The following is a 19759-nucleotide window of genomic DNA, read 5'->3' as shown; positions in this document are numbered from 1 at the left end:
CTTTAGTTTACACTACAAACAAAGAGACGGACTAAAAAAAGGCAAGGTAGTGGAAAAGTGAACGAGAGACACATAGAGCTAAAAGCAGACGTAGAAAGGTGAAAGTACAGTTCCGCGGGTGACTGAGTGGCCAAAGCTGAAAGTGCATTTACATAACAAAGAATGAAAGAGGAAAAAGTGAGAAGCTGATTAAAACTGACTTCTTTTTTTCTCTTTTTCCAAGACCCGCTTGGGAAAAAGAGGTTGGACTAAATGCTAAAAGATAACAAGTGGAATGCAAAGGGAGGAATCCACTGAGCCTTTAGTTTTCCCTCTCAACAAACCCTGACCTTGTCATTGATTCTGAAGTCCACCCACCTCAGGAAAAAGTGAAAAGACTAGGACTGGAATGTCTTTCATAATGCTTAAACCCTCGTGTTTAGCAATAGAGTCACATTGCTGCGACACCAAAGTGAGCTTAAGAAGGTCCTTTGCAAATTAATATACGTTGATCATCCTGTGAAACACACCGAAATCGGATTTGAGATTCAATTAGTGCTGAGTCCTCTAAAAGAGTTCAGGTGACATTTAGGGTTTCCCTGTCCAAACTTGGGCAAAGATCCGCGGTTTTCAAAACCAGGAAGTGGATATTGATACTTATTTTATTGGTCGAGCCGATGTACTTTTAAGATTTGCAGCCACAATTGTAAGCCCTACTTCAGTGTTCCTGTGGTTAGCAGAGATCTAAAAGCAAAGCCATAAAGTTGAACTGAGAGTGTTTGAAATGAATGGTTGAGCCACCTAATGCCCTGGACATTACTGTGTCCTTGAACAGACAGAGTGGGTTTTTTCCTAACTGGCCATCAAGTTGGTACAGAAAAGCTAAAAGCCCAAAATAAGTGTGACGTATATGTTGTGCAGGAGATGATACACTATTTCCCAGCTTTTTTATTTTGTTATTGTTGATTGTGTTTGGCTGCAATCTTTTGCCCATGACCCTGAAGTATGGAAACCAAGGAGTGCTCTTCCTGCCCACTGAAAATGGCAGGGAGGAGGAGGGGATGGGGGGGTGGGGGCTGGGGTTGTTGGATGTGTTTGTAGTAAACTTTCTACTGTTTATAGTCACTAGACTATGCAGGAAAGAGGGGGGGGGGGGTGTTATCATACAATAATGAGGAGAAAGGAAGGGGGGAAGATTGTAAAATAGCAGGGGTGGAGAATAGGAATTCTGAGTGAGAGAGGAACAAAAACATGAAAAAAAGTTGAAGGGATAGATTGAGGGAGAAAGGTTGAGAAAAAAAACCTTAAGGGGATAATTTCATCCCCAAAATCAAATCCACTTTTCCTCTCACACACAGCGTTGTGTATCCGCTCAGATAATGGCTGCAGCTCGCCAAAAGACCACAGAACACAATGGAAACTGGTTTGTGGTGCACTTTCTCATGGCACTACACATCAAAATCATCGGAATGCTAACTAACAACATGTGCTTCACATTCCATCATGTCAGTGGCTGTGTGGGAACCCTTGTAGGACCTTAAAGACCTTTTAGGATCTTTAGCTTCACAGTGACCATGCCTTCTATTCAAACACATTAGCACACACGCACACACATTGAGAATGTTTAGTGTCTGTCTGCAGCCTCTTTCTCTCTCCAGCCGCTCGCTTCATCTCAACTGAATTGTTACCAGCATGACAATTCATCAGAAGAAAATATTAACCAAAGCCACACCCAACAGCTTTCAAATCATAGTTAGATGATTAACTACGCGTCTTGAAAATGTGCGCTACAAAACGCCAATATTTGATCCGACTCTTTTCCTTCCTCGTTATCACATCGATTCCCTTTTCTCATCATCCATCGACCTCATTCACTTCCTTCCCATTATCTCGTTATCCCTCCATCCTTTGTCTGCAGACTCTCGCTGCCTTTTTCATACTAGCACCCTCTGCTGTAAAAGACGTCACCTGTGAAGTTTGAACCTGATTGGCTGGTTCAACCTGAACAGGGCAGCATGCACAGTTTTCACTAAGGCAATCCAAAACTCTCTGGTAATATTCTGCCTACAAGCTCAAGTGTTTCCTAAGTGCATGTGTGAAGAAGGCCAACTGAGAGCTGGTATGTATGACGATACCGTGTATGCACACACACACACACACACACACACACACACACACACACACACACACACACACACACACACACACACACACACACACACACACACACACACACAGGTGTTGAGAGAGAAGGGGCCTTACTAATAAGCAAGGTAAAAGAAAGTAGATACAGCACTAGAGTAGGCTCAGTTGATTTTCACTGAGGGCCTTTTTGCATTAGTAGTCAACAGAGCAATACATAGCAAACAACATCATGGCAGATTGGCTCTTGAGAGAATGGACACACACACACACACACACACACACACACACACACACACACACACACACACACACACACACACACACACACACACACTGCTCTGACATGCTCATCCTTAAAGGCAGGGTTGGTAATATTAAAAAGCCAGCAAGATTTGAAAGTAGCATCTCCCCTGGGAAACCACCCCTTGCCCTCGAGGCTCCCCCCACACCCAGACGTGAACAAGACATTTCTTGTAAACAATGAATGCCACCCTCCCCCCCCCCAAAAAACAAAACAAAAACGTACCTGTCCAACAGAAAGAAGGCAACCATGGCAGGTAGAGTTTTGTCCTCCGTTCTCCAGGAGACTTGAAGTAACTCTGGAAAGCATCTATGTGCATTGAGCTCTGGCTTGCAGCGGGACAAGGAGGCATTTCATTGGTTCTTTCCAAGCAGACCACGAGGTAGTGTTTGGTGGGCTTTTTTTTTTACAGGATTACAGCAGCCAGAGATGACGTTTTCAGAGCCCATAAAGACTTTGTATTGCTGTTGGGGTGTAAAGACCATTTCAAACAATATACAAAAAAAAGGTTATTGGAAATAGATAACAAAGCTTCCTTTAATATCTGGTAAGTAAAGATAAAATCCTGGGAAAATAAGGATTCCAAAGTTGTTGTTTTTTAAAAAGTTTAGTAGCTGATTTCGTTAGTGATTATCAGTTATTTAATCAGTCACAAGTACACAGCTAATCTAACACTTACATTTGATTTTAATTTTACATTTTTGATGCACTATTTGGAGCTGTTGGTTTTCAATGTAGGATGTGCTGTATGTGAGCTGTTCATGCTGGTTATTAAAGCGCCCCAAAACATCCCATTTGCTCTGTGAAGTGTGGATAATTCTTTCTCTCTTTATCATAATTGCGTTATTTTAAATTCATGCCCACCCTCTTTGAATCGAATCTGTCTCCAGAACTAAAGTTTAGGAACTGTTGAGGTGGATAATCCCACTGCATGGGTCACCGGACCTGACTCACTGGTACATATTTATTGAACCTTGAAAAAACGGCCTGCATCAAATCCCTAAAATTGCTGTTTTTAGCCTTTACTTGTCAGAGAAGCAATAACTAAAGTGTGGCACAAAAAAAAGCCTTAATGTACAACGGTACAGAAAACATTTTATTGTGAATGACATATAGTTCAAAACATTGATATCAATACATCTATATTTATTCATCCATGCTTTGTGTTTTTTGGGTCTGATTAACATCTCAGACAAATATGTAACATGGCAGTAAATAACTTGTGTCTTGTTGTGTCAGTAGTATGTCTCCTTTTCCACCCAACCTAGAAACCAAAAGAGACAGAATTAGGGACATCTTTTTTGGAGGTTTCACCTCACATTTGGGGTCTAAATTCTCCTTTTTGTCTTTCACAGACAAATCAAAAGAAGGGATGACTTGGTGGATCTAAAAAAAGGGCTGTGACCTTTATTTTAACACCCAGGCTGTAGGATGATATCATCATATTAGAAGTCAGTGTGACTCCACGGTGTGGATGCTGTTATTTAGCATCTTTTACCAGGACCCACTGAGCCCAAAACTGCATTTTATTTTTTATGCCTGTAACACTATAAATAGATGGGTTTCACAGAAGGCCAAAAATCACTTAGCTGGAATTAACTTGCTTTTTTCTGTTTGATTGTTGCACATTAAACATGGACACACACACACACACACACACACACACACACACACACACACACACACACACGTTTGTGGCACTATCTTTGTGGGGACCTTATATTGACATAATGCATTCCCTAGCCCCTTACTCTAACCATCACAACTAAATGCCTAACCTTAACCCTTACCCTCACCCTAACCATAACCTAATTCTATCCCTAATCCTACAATCAAGTTTTAACCCTCAAACAGGTCTTTATACTTGTGGGCTCCAGCATTTTGGCCCCACAAACTGTTGGGACCCCACAAGTATACTGGACTCCCGGTTGTTGGACCCCACGAATATAGTTAAACAAGAACACACACACACACACACACACACACACACACACACACACACACATGCACAAACACAAACACACACACACACACACACACACACACACACACACACACACACACACACACACACAGAAAATGTGTGATACAAAAGCCTCAAAAGGCAAAAAGAAGAGTGAGTAAAGGTCTTACCGCCTGGGTAGCGTCTGAGGATATATCTTCTGCCTTCATCGTAAAAGAAGAGGATGACGGCATAGGGGACAGCACAGAACCACCAACCAAACCTAAGGTACGACGCAGAGATTAAGCACACAGACCATCACATGGAGATTTAAAATTAAGCTTATTCCTTTCTATAAATTGTGGGCTAAAAAGCAAAAGAAAATACTCAAAATATTGTTTTTTTTTTAGCAAAATATTTATGTTTAATTGATTGAACATTTGCTGAAAATACTGCAAATTTCGGCAAATGTTGGACTTTCTTTAGTAATAATCCTCGGCCACCTGTGTGTAAATGTGTGTGTGAACAGTGAATGGTGCCAGTACTATGCAAAAGCACTTTGAGTAGTCGTTAAGACAAGAAAAACGTTATATAAATGCAGTCTATTTACATTCAAACAATAACGAGGAGATTTCAGCTGCTTGTGATACTTCCTGAGTTAATGTAATGTAAGTTTTACTGCTTTTTATTGGTCTCTGGTGGGAAAACTGTTACTGTAGCGCTTCTGCTTCATTCTGCCTTGGAAATTGATCAGTGACACTAGATCATATCATACCTTTTGTAACAAGATAATAAAGCTAAAACAGCACTGGCCTAAACTTCATTGGGGAATACAAGGAAAACAATGTTGGCAAGAAGCCTAAAGTGCAGTTAATGTTTAAATGTTTAAAGAAATTAACAGAAAAAAATAATTTCATGGATGACAACTTTAATAAGGATAAACTTAATGCATATTGTCCTCAAAGATTCACCTGCAAACATTTGGATGGAAAATTAGACCATTTTAGTTGTGTAAATTCAGTATAATTTATTAGTGAAAATAGTACATGTATATAAGGTTGTGTGTGTGTTTTACTCACTTGAGAGGATACATTCTGAGGGCAAGGTCTGTGCCCGGGCAATATGACAGGAAGACAGCCAGACCTACCTCCTCAAATAGACCAAAGATGAGGACACGGTTCCTGTGGAAGCAAAGAGTCAACACTGTTAGAACAATTCAACTAATATGTGTTACTTTATTAACCTGAGATCATTCTACACTGTGATCAATGTTATAATGACAACGCTTGAAGCTCTAATTATAATTATACATAAACAATTCACTCTCAGATGTTTTAGCGTGTTATCGAAACTTTTTACTATGTTGTTGTCTAATAAATCGACTGAAATATAAGATACTAAAGACAAAGGACCGACTACACAAATACACTGTACCCAAAAGGTCTTCTATGTCTTTATACATACTTCATTCCTTGTTGCAGGATGGAGTTCCTCCTGGTCTTACAGATGAGCAGATCGGCCACCTGGACCACCACAATACTGGCGAAGTAACCTGTGTGACATGTGAACTCTAGGACCTTTCTGCTCTCGTATGTCTGGTGAATACAACATTTAAAAAGATTAGTTCATTTTCCTCCTCTGTTCTTCCCTTGAAAATGTGAGCATGAGCATTACTGACCCACTGCTGTCCATAGCTGTCTTCCATGTCGTTTAAATCTTTGTCGTCCCAACGCATTCTGATCCCAGGCAGTGACAAGGGGAAGAAACCATTTTCAGACAGGATCACAAAGTATGTGAAGAAGCCAGCTACGGCCTGCATCATACCTAACAGAGAAGAAGAGCACTTTGATGGGTCTTTTGGAAAATATTCAACATTATAGAAAAGCACAAAGTAACAACAGTAATTTCTGTCACCTAAAATATAACTTAGGTACCATTAGGTACGCTTACCGATCTGTCCGTAGGCCATGCTGATGAGCCTTTCATTCACCAGTTTGTCGGTTTTGGGGTCTCTGGGCTGTCTCTTCATGATGTCACTCTCAGCTTCTTCATAAGCCAGGGAGATGGCAGGGATCTGGGAGATAATAAGAAAATGAAAAAAATGGAAAAACATCAGTCAGCAAAGTATTTTCAATCTCTTTGTCACACACATTTGAGTTTATAAAGACTTTCCTATGATGAAAAACTGTTACGGTAAGAAATAAGATTACCTATTATTCCCTATTATCCCCTCATTTAAAAAGCTCACCAAGTCAGTTCCCAGGTCAATACAGAGGATGGTGACGGTTCCCAGGGCCAGAGGGATGTCGACGAGGACGAAGAAGAGGAAGGGTGACATCTCAGGGATTTTACTGGTCAGAGTGTAGGCGATGGACTTCTTCAAGTTGTCAAAGATCAGACGGCCTGACAAAATCATTTAGAAATGAATATTAAAAGGAAAATCAAGCGCTTACATCAATGCTTTTTGCAGTCTGTATTCCACATTTAAGCCTTGGTGTAAGTCTTACCTTCTTCCACTCCAGTAACAATGGAAGCAAAGTTGTCGTCGAGCAGGATCATGTCAGCGGCCTGCTTGGAGACGTCAGATCCAGCGATCCCCATGGCGACACCAATGTCGGCCTTCTTCAGAGCTGGAGAGTCGTTCACACCGTCACCTGTCACAGCCACAATGGCTCCCTGCAGAGAGAAGTAAGATGTTTTAGGATGTTCACTGCAAAATTGAAGTTTAATTTGTTTACGAAACAAAAAAATCTACGATTAGACATTTCTGAAAGCTTTTAATCCCAATGTGTGTCTGTGAAATTGTCTTAAATTTTCTTGGATGCTGACCTGTCTCTGGCAACCTTCCACAATGATAAGTTTCTGCTGAGGGGAGGTTCTGGCGAAGACGATTTCAGTGTGGTGTTTCAGCACATCGTCAAGCATCTCTGAGCTCATGTCTTTCAGCTCACCCCCGTGGATAACGCAGGCCTTGGCATCCCTGGAGAGGAGATCATAGCAGCAATAGGAAATGGTTGTAATCCCACATCCTGATATGAGAGGTAAATTGAGAATGGGATATAATCAGGGCAATACAACAAGAAAATCATGTGGAAACAGGAAAATCTTTCGAAAACAGACACCACACCAATTTGTTTTTGGTGCACTTTTTAAGTTCTTATTTTTTTTAACTGGAACAAGCTTTTACTTCTCAGACGTCTGGGACCTTCTTGTATACAGACTGCCAACAGCCAACTCTGCACTGTTGCTAGCACAGCAAGGTTTGTTTTTAGCCTAACGGCTAAGCTAGCCAGTCCCTTTTATGGAGGATTTTAAACCTGGGCACTTTTATAATGCCAGCGTTCACCTCTCCAGTTGCTCCCAGTTCGGTAAGGAGGAGTGGCTCATGAACTCCATGGTAATCTAGTGCTGCAGCACCTTAGCAGCTGCATTTGAGACTGCCAGTGGAAACTTGGATGACATGGTTCCATGGACAAAGCTGGCTCATCCACATACTGAAGACCAGTGGTTGCGAAAGGGAGCCAGGACCAAGACTGTACTGTGCCCAGGGACAATCAGCACCATGGACGATGGTTCATTGGGCTCATTGGGCTCATGGCAAATCACCTACTGGTCCACCTCCAGCTCGAGACATCTGCCTCAGATCTCAGTGCTGGATGAACAGGAGTTTCCTCCTCTTACTAGGTCCCTACACCGCAGCCCGGGACAAAATCGGCCTGCCTGCTGCACCTGCACCGACAGGACCAGCTCCAGAGTAGCTGCTCGTCCCTCTGTCCTCAATAATGTACCAACAGCTGCTACATCCGCCTGCCTGGTTTCCAGTCCACGTTGAGCCTACAACCCTCATCATAGGGGATTCCATAGTGAGGCATGTCAATACGCAATCCTCCACAACTTTCCCCCTGTGTTTCCCTAGCGCTACTGTATACAACATCTCTGCCAGGATTCCGGAGATACTGGAGGCCAATGATATCCGGAGTCTACAGTTGGAGATTTAAACTTCTTTTTTTTAACCAACTCTTTGGCATTTTAAAAGACTCCAGACTGAATATCTTTAGCTCTGGACTAGTGCCCTCGCTAGGTTGCAGAATAGGATGCTTCTCCAGGCTCCCGAGCCTCCACACATGGCTCTCGATCGTCTCGCCGGGAGCATAGTGCTGTATTTATTGACAATTAGCATGCAACTGATCACTGACACTCATTATCCACATCATTATGTAATTGACTACCAGGTACACTCTCCACTAGGCATCATAGCACCACTAGCTCCCCCTGTAATAGTGACACCCCCAGCTCTTCTATAATTTATTTCATCATCACAAACAGACAATAACTGCAGTCTCAGAATTGCGTTCATCTCACTAATAGATTTGATTGGTTTCAGTCAGTGTACATAACCCCCACTCATATATCACATATAACACCCACTTATATCACGATACTAATGTCACGATACTTATGTCACGATATGATATCATTGCGATTATAAACATTTTGCGGTATTTTGTGATTAATTTCAATTTATTACCTTTGTTCCAACTTCATTATGTCCCCAAAGGAAAACTATGTCAATATCTGTTTTATCTAAAAAGATACATTTCTCTCTTTGTTGATCTCACTTCAATTTTATTATTTCTTTTATTATTCTAGTACCAAAAAGTTAAATTCTCACATGCAGTTAATATAGTAGAAGATCGATAGCTGGCATCTGTGTATCGATACAGTGTTGCCACAGAAAACATGCGATGCCATGCTGTATCAATTTCTTCCCCCACCCCTAAATCCAAGTATTAAGAAGAACTGCTGCTCCTGCTCATGTAAATAATTGTCAGCATGGTGTTCATCTGCCAAAAAGTCTTATTATTAATATTTAATGCCATCAGAACACCCAGAACTAAGCTTTAGTAAGTGTACTAACCTGGGGTCGACTTCTGAGACTGGCACATTCAAGCGGGCAGCAATGTCATCAACTGTCTCGTTGCCTTCAGAGATGATACCCACACCTTTAGCAATAGCCTTGGCTGTGATGGGATGGTCACCTGTGACCATGATAACCTAAGGGAGAAGAAGTTAAGTATTAACACAGACATGATTGTGGTTTTAGTCTTGAAATTATAGATACATGTACTGTACACCAGCGGCGTAGTCTACCTGATACGCAGGTATACGCAGTGTACCCCCTAAGAAAGCTCCAGGATTTCCATATACCCACTTAAAAATGCCCAATGACACGCAACGACATACTTTGCATTGTAATTTTGATATATTTTGAATTGTCATCTGTGTTTTTCTTCTTCACATAGGCTAAATAAAGGCATTTCCACCGTAAATTGGTGCATAAAAGTGTCCAGAATACAAAAAAGTCGTGGGTGCTCAAAACTTTCCTAGGGGAGGACACCCAGACCCCTTACTATGATATGTCCCTCCCCCCAGATTCTGGCCAATATACAGTATAGTATACCCACTACAATGCATTAGACTACACCACTGCTGTACACCTAAAACGACTACAGCTACATACCTTGATTCCAGCGCTCCTGCATTTGCTGACAGCATCAGGCACAGCAGCACGAGGAGGGTCGATCATGGACATGAGGCCGATGAAGCACAGGTTTTCAGTGGGGAAGTTCACCTCATCAGCGTCAAAATCAAAGCCCTTTGGGAACTGGTCATCAGGCAGGTTGAAATGGCAGAAACCTGAGTAAGACAGGAAGAAAATGCTCGTCATAAGTTCACAGATCACTGTTTCTCGCCACACTAGTTGAAGACATGAGGATGTAGCTGTAGAATGGAGCTATGTTGTACCCAGCACTCTCTCTCCAAGTCCTCCCAGCTCAACGTAGGCATTCTGGAAAGAGTCTTTCAGCTCTTCGTCCAGAGGCTGCTCCTTGCCGTGCATCATGATGGTGGAGCAGCGATCCAAAATCCTCTCTGGGGCACCTTTCATCACCAGCAGGTGCTTGGTCTCTCCAGGAGTTGAATTCTTGTGAATGGAGAGCTTTTGGACAATGGAAAGATTGTAAAGGTTGAACCTTTTCCATATACACGTTGAACAAAGTTGAAAGCTATGGGGAATTCTGTGGATTGTTTACCTGGTATTTGTTGGTGGAGTTGAAGGGGATCTCAGCAATATTGGGGTATTTGTCTCTCATGCCGCGAACGGATCCACAGCACAGCTCAATACACTTCAGCAAGGCAGCTTCTGAGGCATCACCAGCTACATCCCTCTGAGGATTTTCGCAAAGAGAAAGATGGATTGGGGAGAGAGAGGGGGAATGACATGCAGCAAAGTGCCGTAGCATTGAGAACTGAGCCTCTGTATATTGGTGTACGCTCTACCAGGTGAGCTACCCAGGCGCACCACAAAGTTGGATTTTGACAGACACCGCTGGGGCTTTCAACATATGGAGACAATTGAATTACGGGATTGTAAAGAATTCAAAACTGACCCTTAATAGGCCATCTTCCTCCTAGACAGGTATGTAATATGACCATTTCAATCATAAAATAACTTTACAATGCGATGTGGTTGTACGTTAGAAGCCTACATGAAATAATGTCCCCCTTCCATTTGGTGCTCAGTTTAGCTCACAATACATCCAAAGTAGGCTAAGTTACCGTATGCAACACTTGAAAAGCAATGATTGCATCAGTAACGTATTCCCTTATATAAATTATTTTCTGAGCAAAACATTCATAGCAACTATATACTGTTCCGGTAACTTCGCAATACAGTGGCCTGCACTTGCTAAAAAAGACCTTTACGACAGCAGGTGTGGTAAAAACACAACTGCTTTTGTCCAAAGGGGCTGCTAGAATCAATTCTCATAACCACTTTACATTTCAATGATCAATTCAACAATAAAATAGTCACAATTTGAGCAATGATGGAAATCTCCTCTACCAAAATTTCAAATATTTGGTAACCAATTTTTCTACCTCATTTCATCCTGTTCCTAACTATGCAGTTTGAGTTTGAGAAAAAAAACGAGATGTTCTATGTTACACCAAAAGCCAATGTTATTGGTATTTTCCTCCACTGGTGAGTTGATTGGACTCTTTTGTGGCGATCAGATATTACATGTTTATTATTACAAGCTTTTCACCTTCAGGATGGGGACGCTGGTCTGCTCTGCCAAGAAGACGGCACGGTTGCAGAGTCCGGCGATTCTGGCCAGGGCAGCCCAGGTGGTAGAGCTCTTGTCAAAGGAGGCCCCACTCTGGTTCTCTGTGGTGTCGGCCTCGAGGATCTGGTTGTCGAACCACATGTGGGCCACGGTCATCCTGTTCTGGGTCAGGGTGCCGGTCTTGTCGGAGCAGATGGTGGAGGTGGAGCCCAGGGTCTCGACAGCTTCCAAGTTCTTCACCAGGCAGTTCTTCTTCGCCATACGCTTAGCAGTCAGGGTCAGACACACCTAGAGACAGAAAGCAAGTGTTCATAGCTATAATATCTTTATTTTTTATTATATATGTCTTTGCATCAACTAATGAGAGAATGAGACTCGGCCAGAAAAACTCACAGTGACAGTTGGCAGGAGACCTTCTGGCACATTGGCCACAATGATACCAATGAGGAAGATGATGGCTTCCAGCCAACCATACCCGAGGACGAGTGAGAGGATACAGAAGGTAACACCCAGGATGATGGCCACGCCGGTGATGATGTTGATAAAGTGTGCTATCTCGATGGAGATGGGAGTTTTGCCGCCCTCCAGACTGGAAACCAGGCAGGCGATACGACCCATGACGGTACGGTCTCCAGTGCTGATGACGACTCCTCTGGCAGTACCTGGACAGAGCCAGAGATTTATTTTGAGTGATAAAAATTACATTTTTTGATGAAAAAAGTGATGAACTTACTGTATATTGTCTACATAAATTTGCCCAGCCCTTTTATAACGTTTGTAATTTCATGAAATCTTTTTTGAAGTTTAGTTTCCTTCCAACTTGGATTTAACTTGAATCTATTTAGAAGTCTACACAACTTCTATGTTGTCTGCTATTTGTTAGTTCTCTACCTTCAACACAGTTGGTGGAGAAGAAAGCAATGTTCCTGGTTTCCAAAGGGTTGTCGTTGGAGAAGTCGGGAGTACGAGTCTGAGGCTCGGATTCACCAGTCAGAGAGGAGTTGTCCACCTGAAGGAGTGAAAAGTAAAGCAAGAATGAAATACCATAGATATCCAGAGAAGTGAAAATGACATGATGTCTACAACACCAACAAAAGTAAAAAAATTTAAAGTTATAAGATAAATAATCATTATGTTTTATAACTATATACAATATATATCATAACATCTTATAAGGTCAAGTATCATAATACTCAATAATAACTGGTCACTCTGTGTCTATAATGCATTATGAACGCATTTATAATGTGTTATAATCTGCTTATAGCGATGTATATATAAGTATAGTTATAAGCACTTATGAATAATCATAATGCTTTATAACAATAATCAAAACACATAAACCATTTTATGACTTATAAGGTCAAGTATACATTATAATCCTTTTATAATGCAAAATAATCACTGTCATAAGGTATTATAATGTGATTATAAGTCAATAAGTGGTCATTGGGCGCTTTAGGTTAAATAGTAGTAAATAGTAAATATAATACCTTACAATCAGGTTATTTTTAACTATAAGTTTGTTTGCTTTGAATAAAGTGAAAAACAATTACTTAAAAATTACCGTAAGAAGAACACAGAACACTTTTATTGTGTAAATGTATTTATGAACAACTGAATGATTTAACTAATGTAATGTAAAGACTCAATTGACTTAAAGTATAGATATACTAAACTATAACAATGCATACATATGTATTATCTTATGTGCTGTTTGAAGCCACTACTCCATTAGCGAGATTAATAACAAGTCTTTGAGGTACGGACCTTGCAGCCGTGAGCAGAGACAACTCTCACATCAGCGGGGATCCTGTCTCCAGCTTTCACCTCCACCAAATCTCCGACCACCACCTCCTCAGCGTTGATCATCTTCTTCTCGCCGTCACGGATGACCAGGGCTTGCTACGAGAACCAACATGAAATATATGGTTTTTAGGGCAATTTCTGACCAGAATGATACATGCTTTTATTCCCAGTAGCAAAAAACCATATGATAAATGGAAAAACGAGTGAGTGTGGTAATGCTGATGAAGCAATACGGCTATTTGTTGATATTTTATCATTTGTCACTGTCTTAAATATGACATGAGCAACATTTTGAGCTATTTTGTCAATAATTGCAACTAAATGAGCTTTTCAATTACGCTGTTTTCTGTTTCAAAAAGTTGTGACATAGCGGTACATGAAGGTACAAAAAGTCAAGAGAATCTCACCTGTGGGACCATTTTTTTAAAGGAGTCCATGATCCTGGAGCTCTTGGCCTCTTGGTAGTAGGAAAAGCATGCACTGATGATGACGACAGAGGAAAGCACCACACCCAGGTACAACTACAGCGAGGGAAAAAAGACTGTTAGTCAGTTCATCTTTGGTGCTATTAATTCTTTCACATAATATCATACACTAACAAAGACCTCCTTACGTTATCGTTGGCTGCTTCATCTTCTGTTATAGTCTGGATAGTGAAAGCGAAGAAACAGAGGATCGCACCAATCCACAGCAGCATGGAGAAACCACCAAACAGCTGGAAATGAGATTAAACAACATTCAAGTGTCATAACTTTACAGGTTTTTCTCTCTTCTCTATCGAATTAAAGTGAATTTGCACTGACATTTAAATAATGTGAAATAGGTTTCCTGTTTTGCATGGAAAATGTTGCAAAGTCCCGAACTGGAATTTCAACTCAGAAGAAGTGACTTTTACCTGTTTACAGAACTTGACCCATTCAGGCGTTGTGGGAGGAGGTGTGAGGGCGTTTGGGCCATCTCGGGCCAGGATCTCTTTTGCTCTGCTGTTGGACAGACCCTAAAAAATAGACATAAAAAATACAGGTTTGACAGAAAAAAAAGAGCTAGGTGTGAGGTGTAATCTAATACCCTTTCACACCAATGGCTTGAACATTGTTATACCAAGGTTGACTGTGTGTTTGAATGGGTTAACCCTCCTCGATCTACTTGGGTCGGAGGTGGGTTGGATCAGGGTATCACTAGGGTCGATAGTAACGTGAATTGCGTAAGACCTGGGTCGCTAACAGCTGGGACGGGACAAATCATGTGATTGGTTGGAAATGAGAGTGGGGCAGTTGTCACAGGTTGCCGCACACTTTGAAAAAACAACAAAAACATACATTTAGTCTCACTGTGCTTTACGCTGGGTTTTCACCATAGACTGTATAAACTGTTATTTTCACAGGCAGCTTCAACAACAGCAGCGCTGAGCGGTTCAATTCATGTCCCGAATAGTCCACTGACAGTGAGTGCCTGGAGGTTCACTAGTCTGCCTTTTTCAGAGTGGTAGCAAAGTTTTTACAGGCAAAGTTGTCTGCATAGTAAGTACTTCCCTGGCCTCTGGGGCTCACAAACACACAAAAACTAACACACACACACACACACACTACTACTCACCCTGGTTAGGTCAGTTCCATATTTTCTGTGAAGTTCATCTAAGGTTAACTTGTGGTCATCCTATGGAGAGAAAGAGAGAGAGAGAGAGAGAGAGAGAGAGAGAGAGAGAGAGAGAGAGAGAGAGAGAGAGAAAGAAAGAAAGAGATTGAGAGACATTGCGTAAACCAAGGTAAAATCCCTGTCATTTTATCTCCTTTGAGGATTAAAAAAATGTGATGTGAAATAAAGATGACAAGGCAAAATCGATCATCTGGGTGGGCGACCTCTAGCTCACCCGGTAGATTATGGATGCATGCCGGTCCATACAGTGTTATTTTAAGATTAGTCAAAACAGTCATTTGAGTAAAACTAGAGTTGGCTGATGATTGAATATTTGCAGCCAAACCCAAGAGCTAAACCGCCATGGGCTCAGTTAGTTATGGCACGGCAAGAGTTGCAGAAGGTCTGCAGTTTTCTGGGAGTTTGTTCCAGATATGTGGTGCATAAAAAAAAAACTGAATGCTTCTTTTCCACGTTTAGTTGTGACTCTGGGGAAAGAAAGCAGACCTGTCCCAGACAACCTGAGAGGTCTGCATCGTTCAAACAGTTTGCTGCGAGCAATCAATGTCACCCAAGATGAAATTTGAAAAGGGTCTAAAATCGTCTTTTAGCTGTACTTTGATGCCTCAGGTAATTGTATGGTGGTGCAATAATTATTAACATGCCGGCTTCATTGGCTCCATGGAGACCCAACTACACTTTTTTAATACTGCCCAATAGTTTATTATTCTTCAACCAAGGTTCAAAGGTGACACCTGAAGATCATCAATACAGGACATTGAATCACTGTTCACCTTTTTTGTTCTCAAAGTTACATTTTCTGAAGACACAATGCACTTTCAGCAGTTGGAAGACACACTAAAGACACCGCTTGCTGTTAATTGCAGTAAATGATATGCTAAGTTAGGGAGGTTATGGCGGACTGGTGTTACGGTTGCTATGGCATTGAGATGTCCTTCAGCAGGCCGGCAGGACTTTGAGATCTAGTTAAGATGTGCCGAGAACAAAAATCAGTAATATGTCATCTAGATGGGAATTTTTATTGCCTAATAACCTACAGCACTCTGTGTGACCTGGTGGGTGACATTGGGCAGAGGTTGTTGCACAATAAACATGCAGTAATTAAAGAACGAAAGAAGAAGTTCTTAAGATGGGATAAATCATTCAAGTTACATATTAAACCTATAACCACCTTTAATACATGTATTTCTGCCTATAAAATGTGACCATTGTACATTTTAGTCAGTGGTTTATCAGCCCTCCTTGTTGACCTTTGGGATGAACTTAAAGCAAGAGTGCCTCACTGCTCAGCCAGCTACAGATAGTAGACTGAGAAAAAGCTCCAATAGAAGCAGTAGAAATTGGGAGTACTGTTCTACACAGGAAACCCACCTAAACATCCATGTATGTGTCACAGGGTGAAAGTGTGTTTTAAACTTGTTGCTATAGTGTTTTATATGTTGTGTATTTTTTTTTATCTTGCATGTTTTTACTCCTTGCATTACTTATACCCCTTTTGACTAATTATGTCCCAAATGCCTGCACCAGAACTAATAGTAGTAGAAAATCTTGAGTCTGGAGGATAGCTTAGGGCTTGTGCACTTTTCCATGTGAGGGAGGAGATGGAGGAGGAGCCTACTCGGCAGGATTAGAGGCAGAATGTGACCTTTTTTTTCTTCCTGAACTCATTTAATGCACATGGTTTTAACCTATGAGAGGTGGAGGCTTGCCAGAGCCAGCCTATGGTGTCGTCAGTAGGGACCAAACACAAATATAAGCTGGCCACAGGTGAGCAGGAGAAGGGGAAAAAAAATTTAAAAAAACAAGAGGACAGAAAGAGTTGGACGGTGTGAAACGGAGGAAGGGGGGCGATGGACCTGGGGAGCAGCATTACACCTGTCTGTGGTTATAAGGTTACAACATTGTTCAACACGCTCTCAAGTTATTTTTAGTATGATTGCTTTGACCATGGCACTGAGCTAACCCACTGTTTGTTAGCTGTATAGATAGATGACTAATCTAATGCTAATTTAGTCAGTTAGCACACCCCCGTCTGTCTGCCTCACTCCCCCAGCACTAAGAGACTTCAGTCGGGATGAGAGCTGACAACAGCTCCGGAGACACATCCACAGTCAGCCCCCAGTCAGCCCCCAGCCACTATGATTACAGCAATCTGAACCCAGCCAGCATAAAGTCCATTGCCAGGTGCTAACGACTAGGGCTGGGTATAGTTACAAATATTTTCGATACCAAATAACGTGACTTTGATACTGGTTCCTGAACAAATTAATTTTAACAAAAAAAAAAGAATTACAACATTACACATCACGTGAGCCCCGTCTTTGCGAGTAACAGAGTTTTTCCTGCGTGTCTCTACGACGTGTAACAATAGACAGCCAATCAGCGGCATTATTAGATCTTGGTTGAAGCATGCTGCATGCTTATTGGCTCACTGTCGCTGATGAGATTTGCTCCTTAGATTTTGAAATTGGGTATTGAATGACAAGGCATTTTTCGTCGTAGCTTTGGACAAGCTGGACGGGACGAGGTGGGGGCAAGACTTGGTTCAACGCCTGTATAAGCTAAGTAAAGGAAAGTGACCAATGAACTGGACCTGTGTGTGTGATAAAGTCTCTAAGTAGAACACTCCCCAAATCATGAACAATTTGTATTACCCATGTAGGTATTTGGACTGTGGCTAGGTCATTTTACATATTAAAAGTGCCTGTCTTTCATTTGTTTAAGTTTTTTAGAGTAGTATTGGATTGATTTAGATTTTTTAAATCAGAATAAATTCATGTTTTTAACCTCTGAAATAGCGTCTCTTCGGTTACCGCAGTGTTGCTGCCCACCCAAACAAAGAACCCTAAAAAAACATAATTCCAATTAGCTTTTCCCTCTCCACAGGTGAGCTGAAAGAGTTGGATGATGTGCAACGGAGGAGGGGCGAGAGACGGACGATGGACCTGGGGAGCAGCATTACACCTGTCTGTGGTTTAAGGTGTGGACCAGGTGTGTCTGTGTGGTTAATGTTGCGTATATATCCCTCAAGCGCATCTTGTGTGTACTTACCAGGTCAACTTCTTTCTTCAAATCGTCCATATCCTTCTTTCCTTGAGATTTCTTGTCTTTCTTTTGCCCACCATCTGTGGTTGCCGCAACTTTGTACTCGTCTTTCCCTCTCTGGATTGAAGAAAGTGAAACAAAATAAGATACAAGAGCAAGAGCAGTGTCAAAAGCTGCTAACTAAATGTTCTTTTAATACATTCATGCTACCATGGCCTGGGAAGAACTAGTTGCAGCTCAGTTCAGACCAAATATTTGCTATGATACAAGGTTAAAACTTGACCAGTTTCCCTGCTAGTTTACACCAATGCAACTAGAAGAGAGGGTGTAACATTTCCATAGCAATCACTCTCTGTACTTCCGTTCTAACTTCCCACTTTTCAGGGTTTTTGTAGATATATATAATTTCTAGCATCTTAACTTTCTACAGCTGCATTTCTAGTGATGCCGCTCCCTCTCTTCAGTCCCTCTCTAGCTAGCTCAACCATATACCATGCTCGCAGGCGCTCCATGAGCCTCCGTCCAAAACTCTGCCATTTCGACCATTTGACAGTTTGTAACTAATTGATATAAAACAGTCAGTTGTATCAGACTTGACCAGCTGACTTCCATATTGACTGTTAAAACAGATGATGTGCCTTCTGTTCTAAAACCAGCCACAGGCAACTTGACGAGCTGAGTTGCTGGTGCCTCCATCAGCTGATGGCGAGCTGAAACTGGCCAGTTCAGAATGCAGCAACTTCTCAATGCACCGTTGCGTGCATATTAAATTGTCAGTTGCAGAATTCATATTCAAATTGAATGACGAAAATGCAAATTGAATTGACAATTGCAAAATACATTGTCATTTGAACAGAGACCAAAAAAGCATGGCGAAATGAAATGCTACTGATTGAGCTTTCATTCCAATTTTTGTTAAAAATAATTTCAACAGAGTTGAGGAGTGCATTGCCACTGTGCATATGAAATTGCCAATAGCAAAATGCTTATTCAAATTGAATGATATGATGATTGTCCTTAAGAAAGTAGTCGAAAACAGAGGCTCCAATACTTACTCCCAGTCCCATGGTTGCAATGTGCAATGAAAACAGTCAATCCAAGTGTCTTTTTAAATTGCAACCTTCCTCCGCCACTCACTCTGTCAGCCACAGAGCAGAGAAGATTGATTGCTTCACATTAGCCTAGCTTTATACCAATGACTGTCTCATCTGCCTTGATAGGAGGAGTTTGGGGGGGAAGGGGGGGGAGTTGCAAAGGGGGGTGATGAGTCATGTTGGGACAACAAGTGGAAGTGGGGGGGAAAAACGGGGGGGGTTGAAAGGGGTGAAAGTGAACAGGTGATGAGTAATGTTTGGAACAACAAGTCAAATGCAAAGGAGTGAATCCTTTGGTTTACCCTCTCTGTCAGCTGAGGTCAATTTGCCCTGTTAAAAAAAAAACGAAACAACAACAACCATGTAATTGATTCCGAGGCTACATTTACACTACTACGTTTGGGTATGAAAACAAATATCTCTCGCTATGTTTACATCTCGCGTTCACACTACCCAACAGGAAAAAAACAAACAAAGAAATTTGGAAATGCTCCTGCCCCCGTTTTGGTTTCGAAAACTCTGGGTTTGCATTGTAGTCTGGACGGGCATAAACGGAGACCTTTGGGAAACGATGATGCATGTCAGTCAGTCTTAAGGCCATGTTATAGTCGTGTGTAAAATCGACAGCGTAGCCCCACAGACCCCTCTGAGTCCACGCTGG

The 19759-nt window shown here is 41.6% G+C and overlaps 1 protein-coding gene across 1 annotated transcript; it reads right to left on the bottom strand.

The window, feature by feature from the left end:
* Positions 1 to 3602: 3602 nt before the first annotated feature.
* Positions 3603 to 19071, bottom strand: LOC114550889 (sodium/potassium-transporting ATPase subunit alpha-1-like). The gene is made up of 23 exons (XM_028571851.1): positions 19060 to 19071; positions 18011 to 18121; positions 14900 to 14959; positions 14199 to 14300; positions 13917 to 14018; positions 13711 to 13824; positions 13265 to 13399; positions 12386 to 12503; positions 11888 to 12156; positions 11474 to 11782; positions 10460 to 10594; positions 10173 to 10365; positions 9889 to 10064; positions 9286 to 9422; positions 7197 to 7347; positions 6875 to 7043; positions 6616 to 6770; positions 6318 to 6441; positions 6046 to 6191; positions 5832 to 5962; positions 5447 to 5548; positions 4559 to 4650; positions 3603 to 3689 (listed from the first exon to the last, which is right to left on the bottom strand). Exons 1-23 carry the CDS (start codon positions 19069 to 19071, stop codon positions 3661 to 3663), a joined length of 3072 nt encoding a protein of 1023 aa, XP_028427652.1. The 3' UTR covers positions 3603 to 3660.
* Positions 19072 to 19759: the final 688 nt, after the last annotated feature.

This window comes from Perca flavescens, chromosome 24 (assembly GCF_004354835.1).
Source record: "Perca flavescens isolate YP-PL-M2 chromosome 24, PFLA_1.0, whole genome shotgun sequence".
Classification (NCBI taxonomy): Eukaryota; Metazoa; Chordata; class Actinopteri; order Perciformes; family Percidae; genus Perca; species Perca flavescens.
This window is presented reverse-complemented; position numbering and strand designations above follow the sequence as displayed.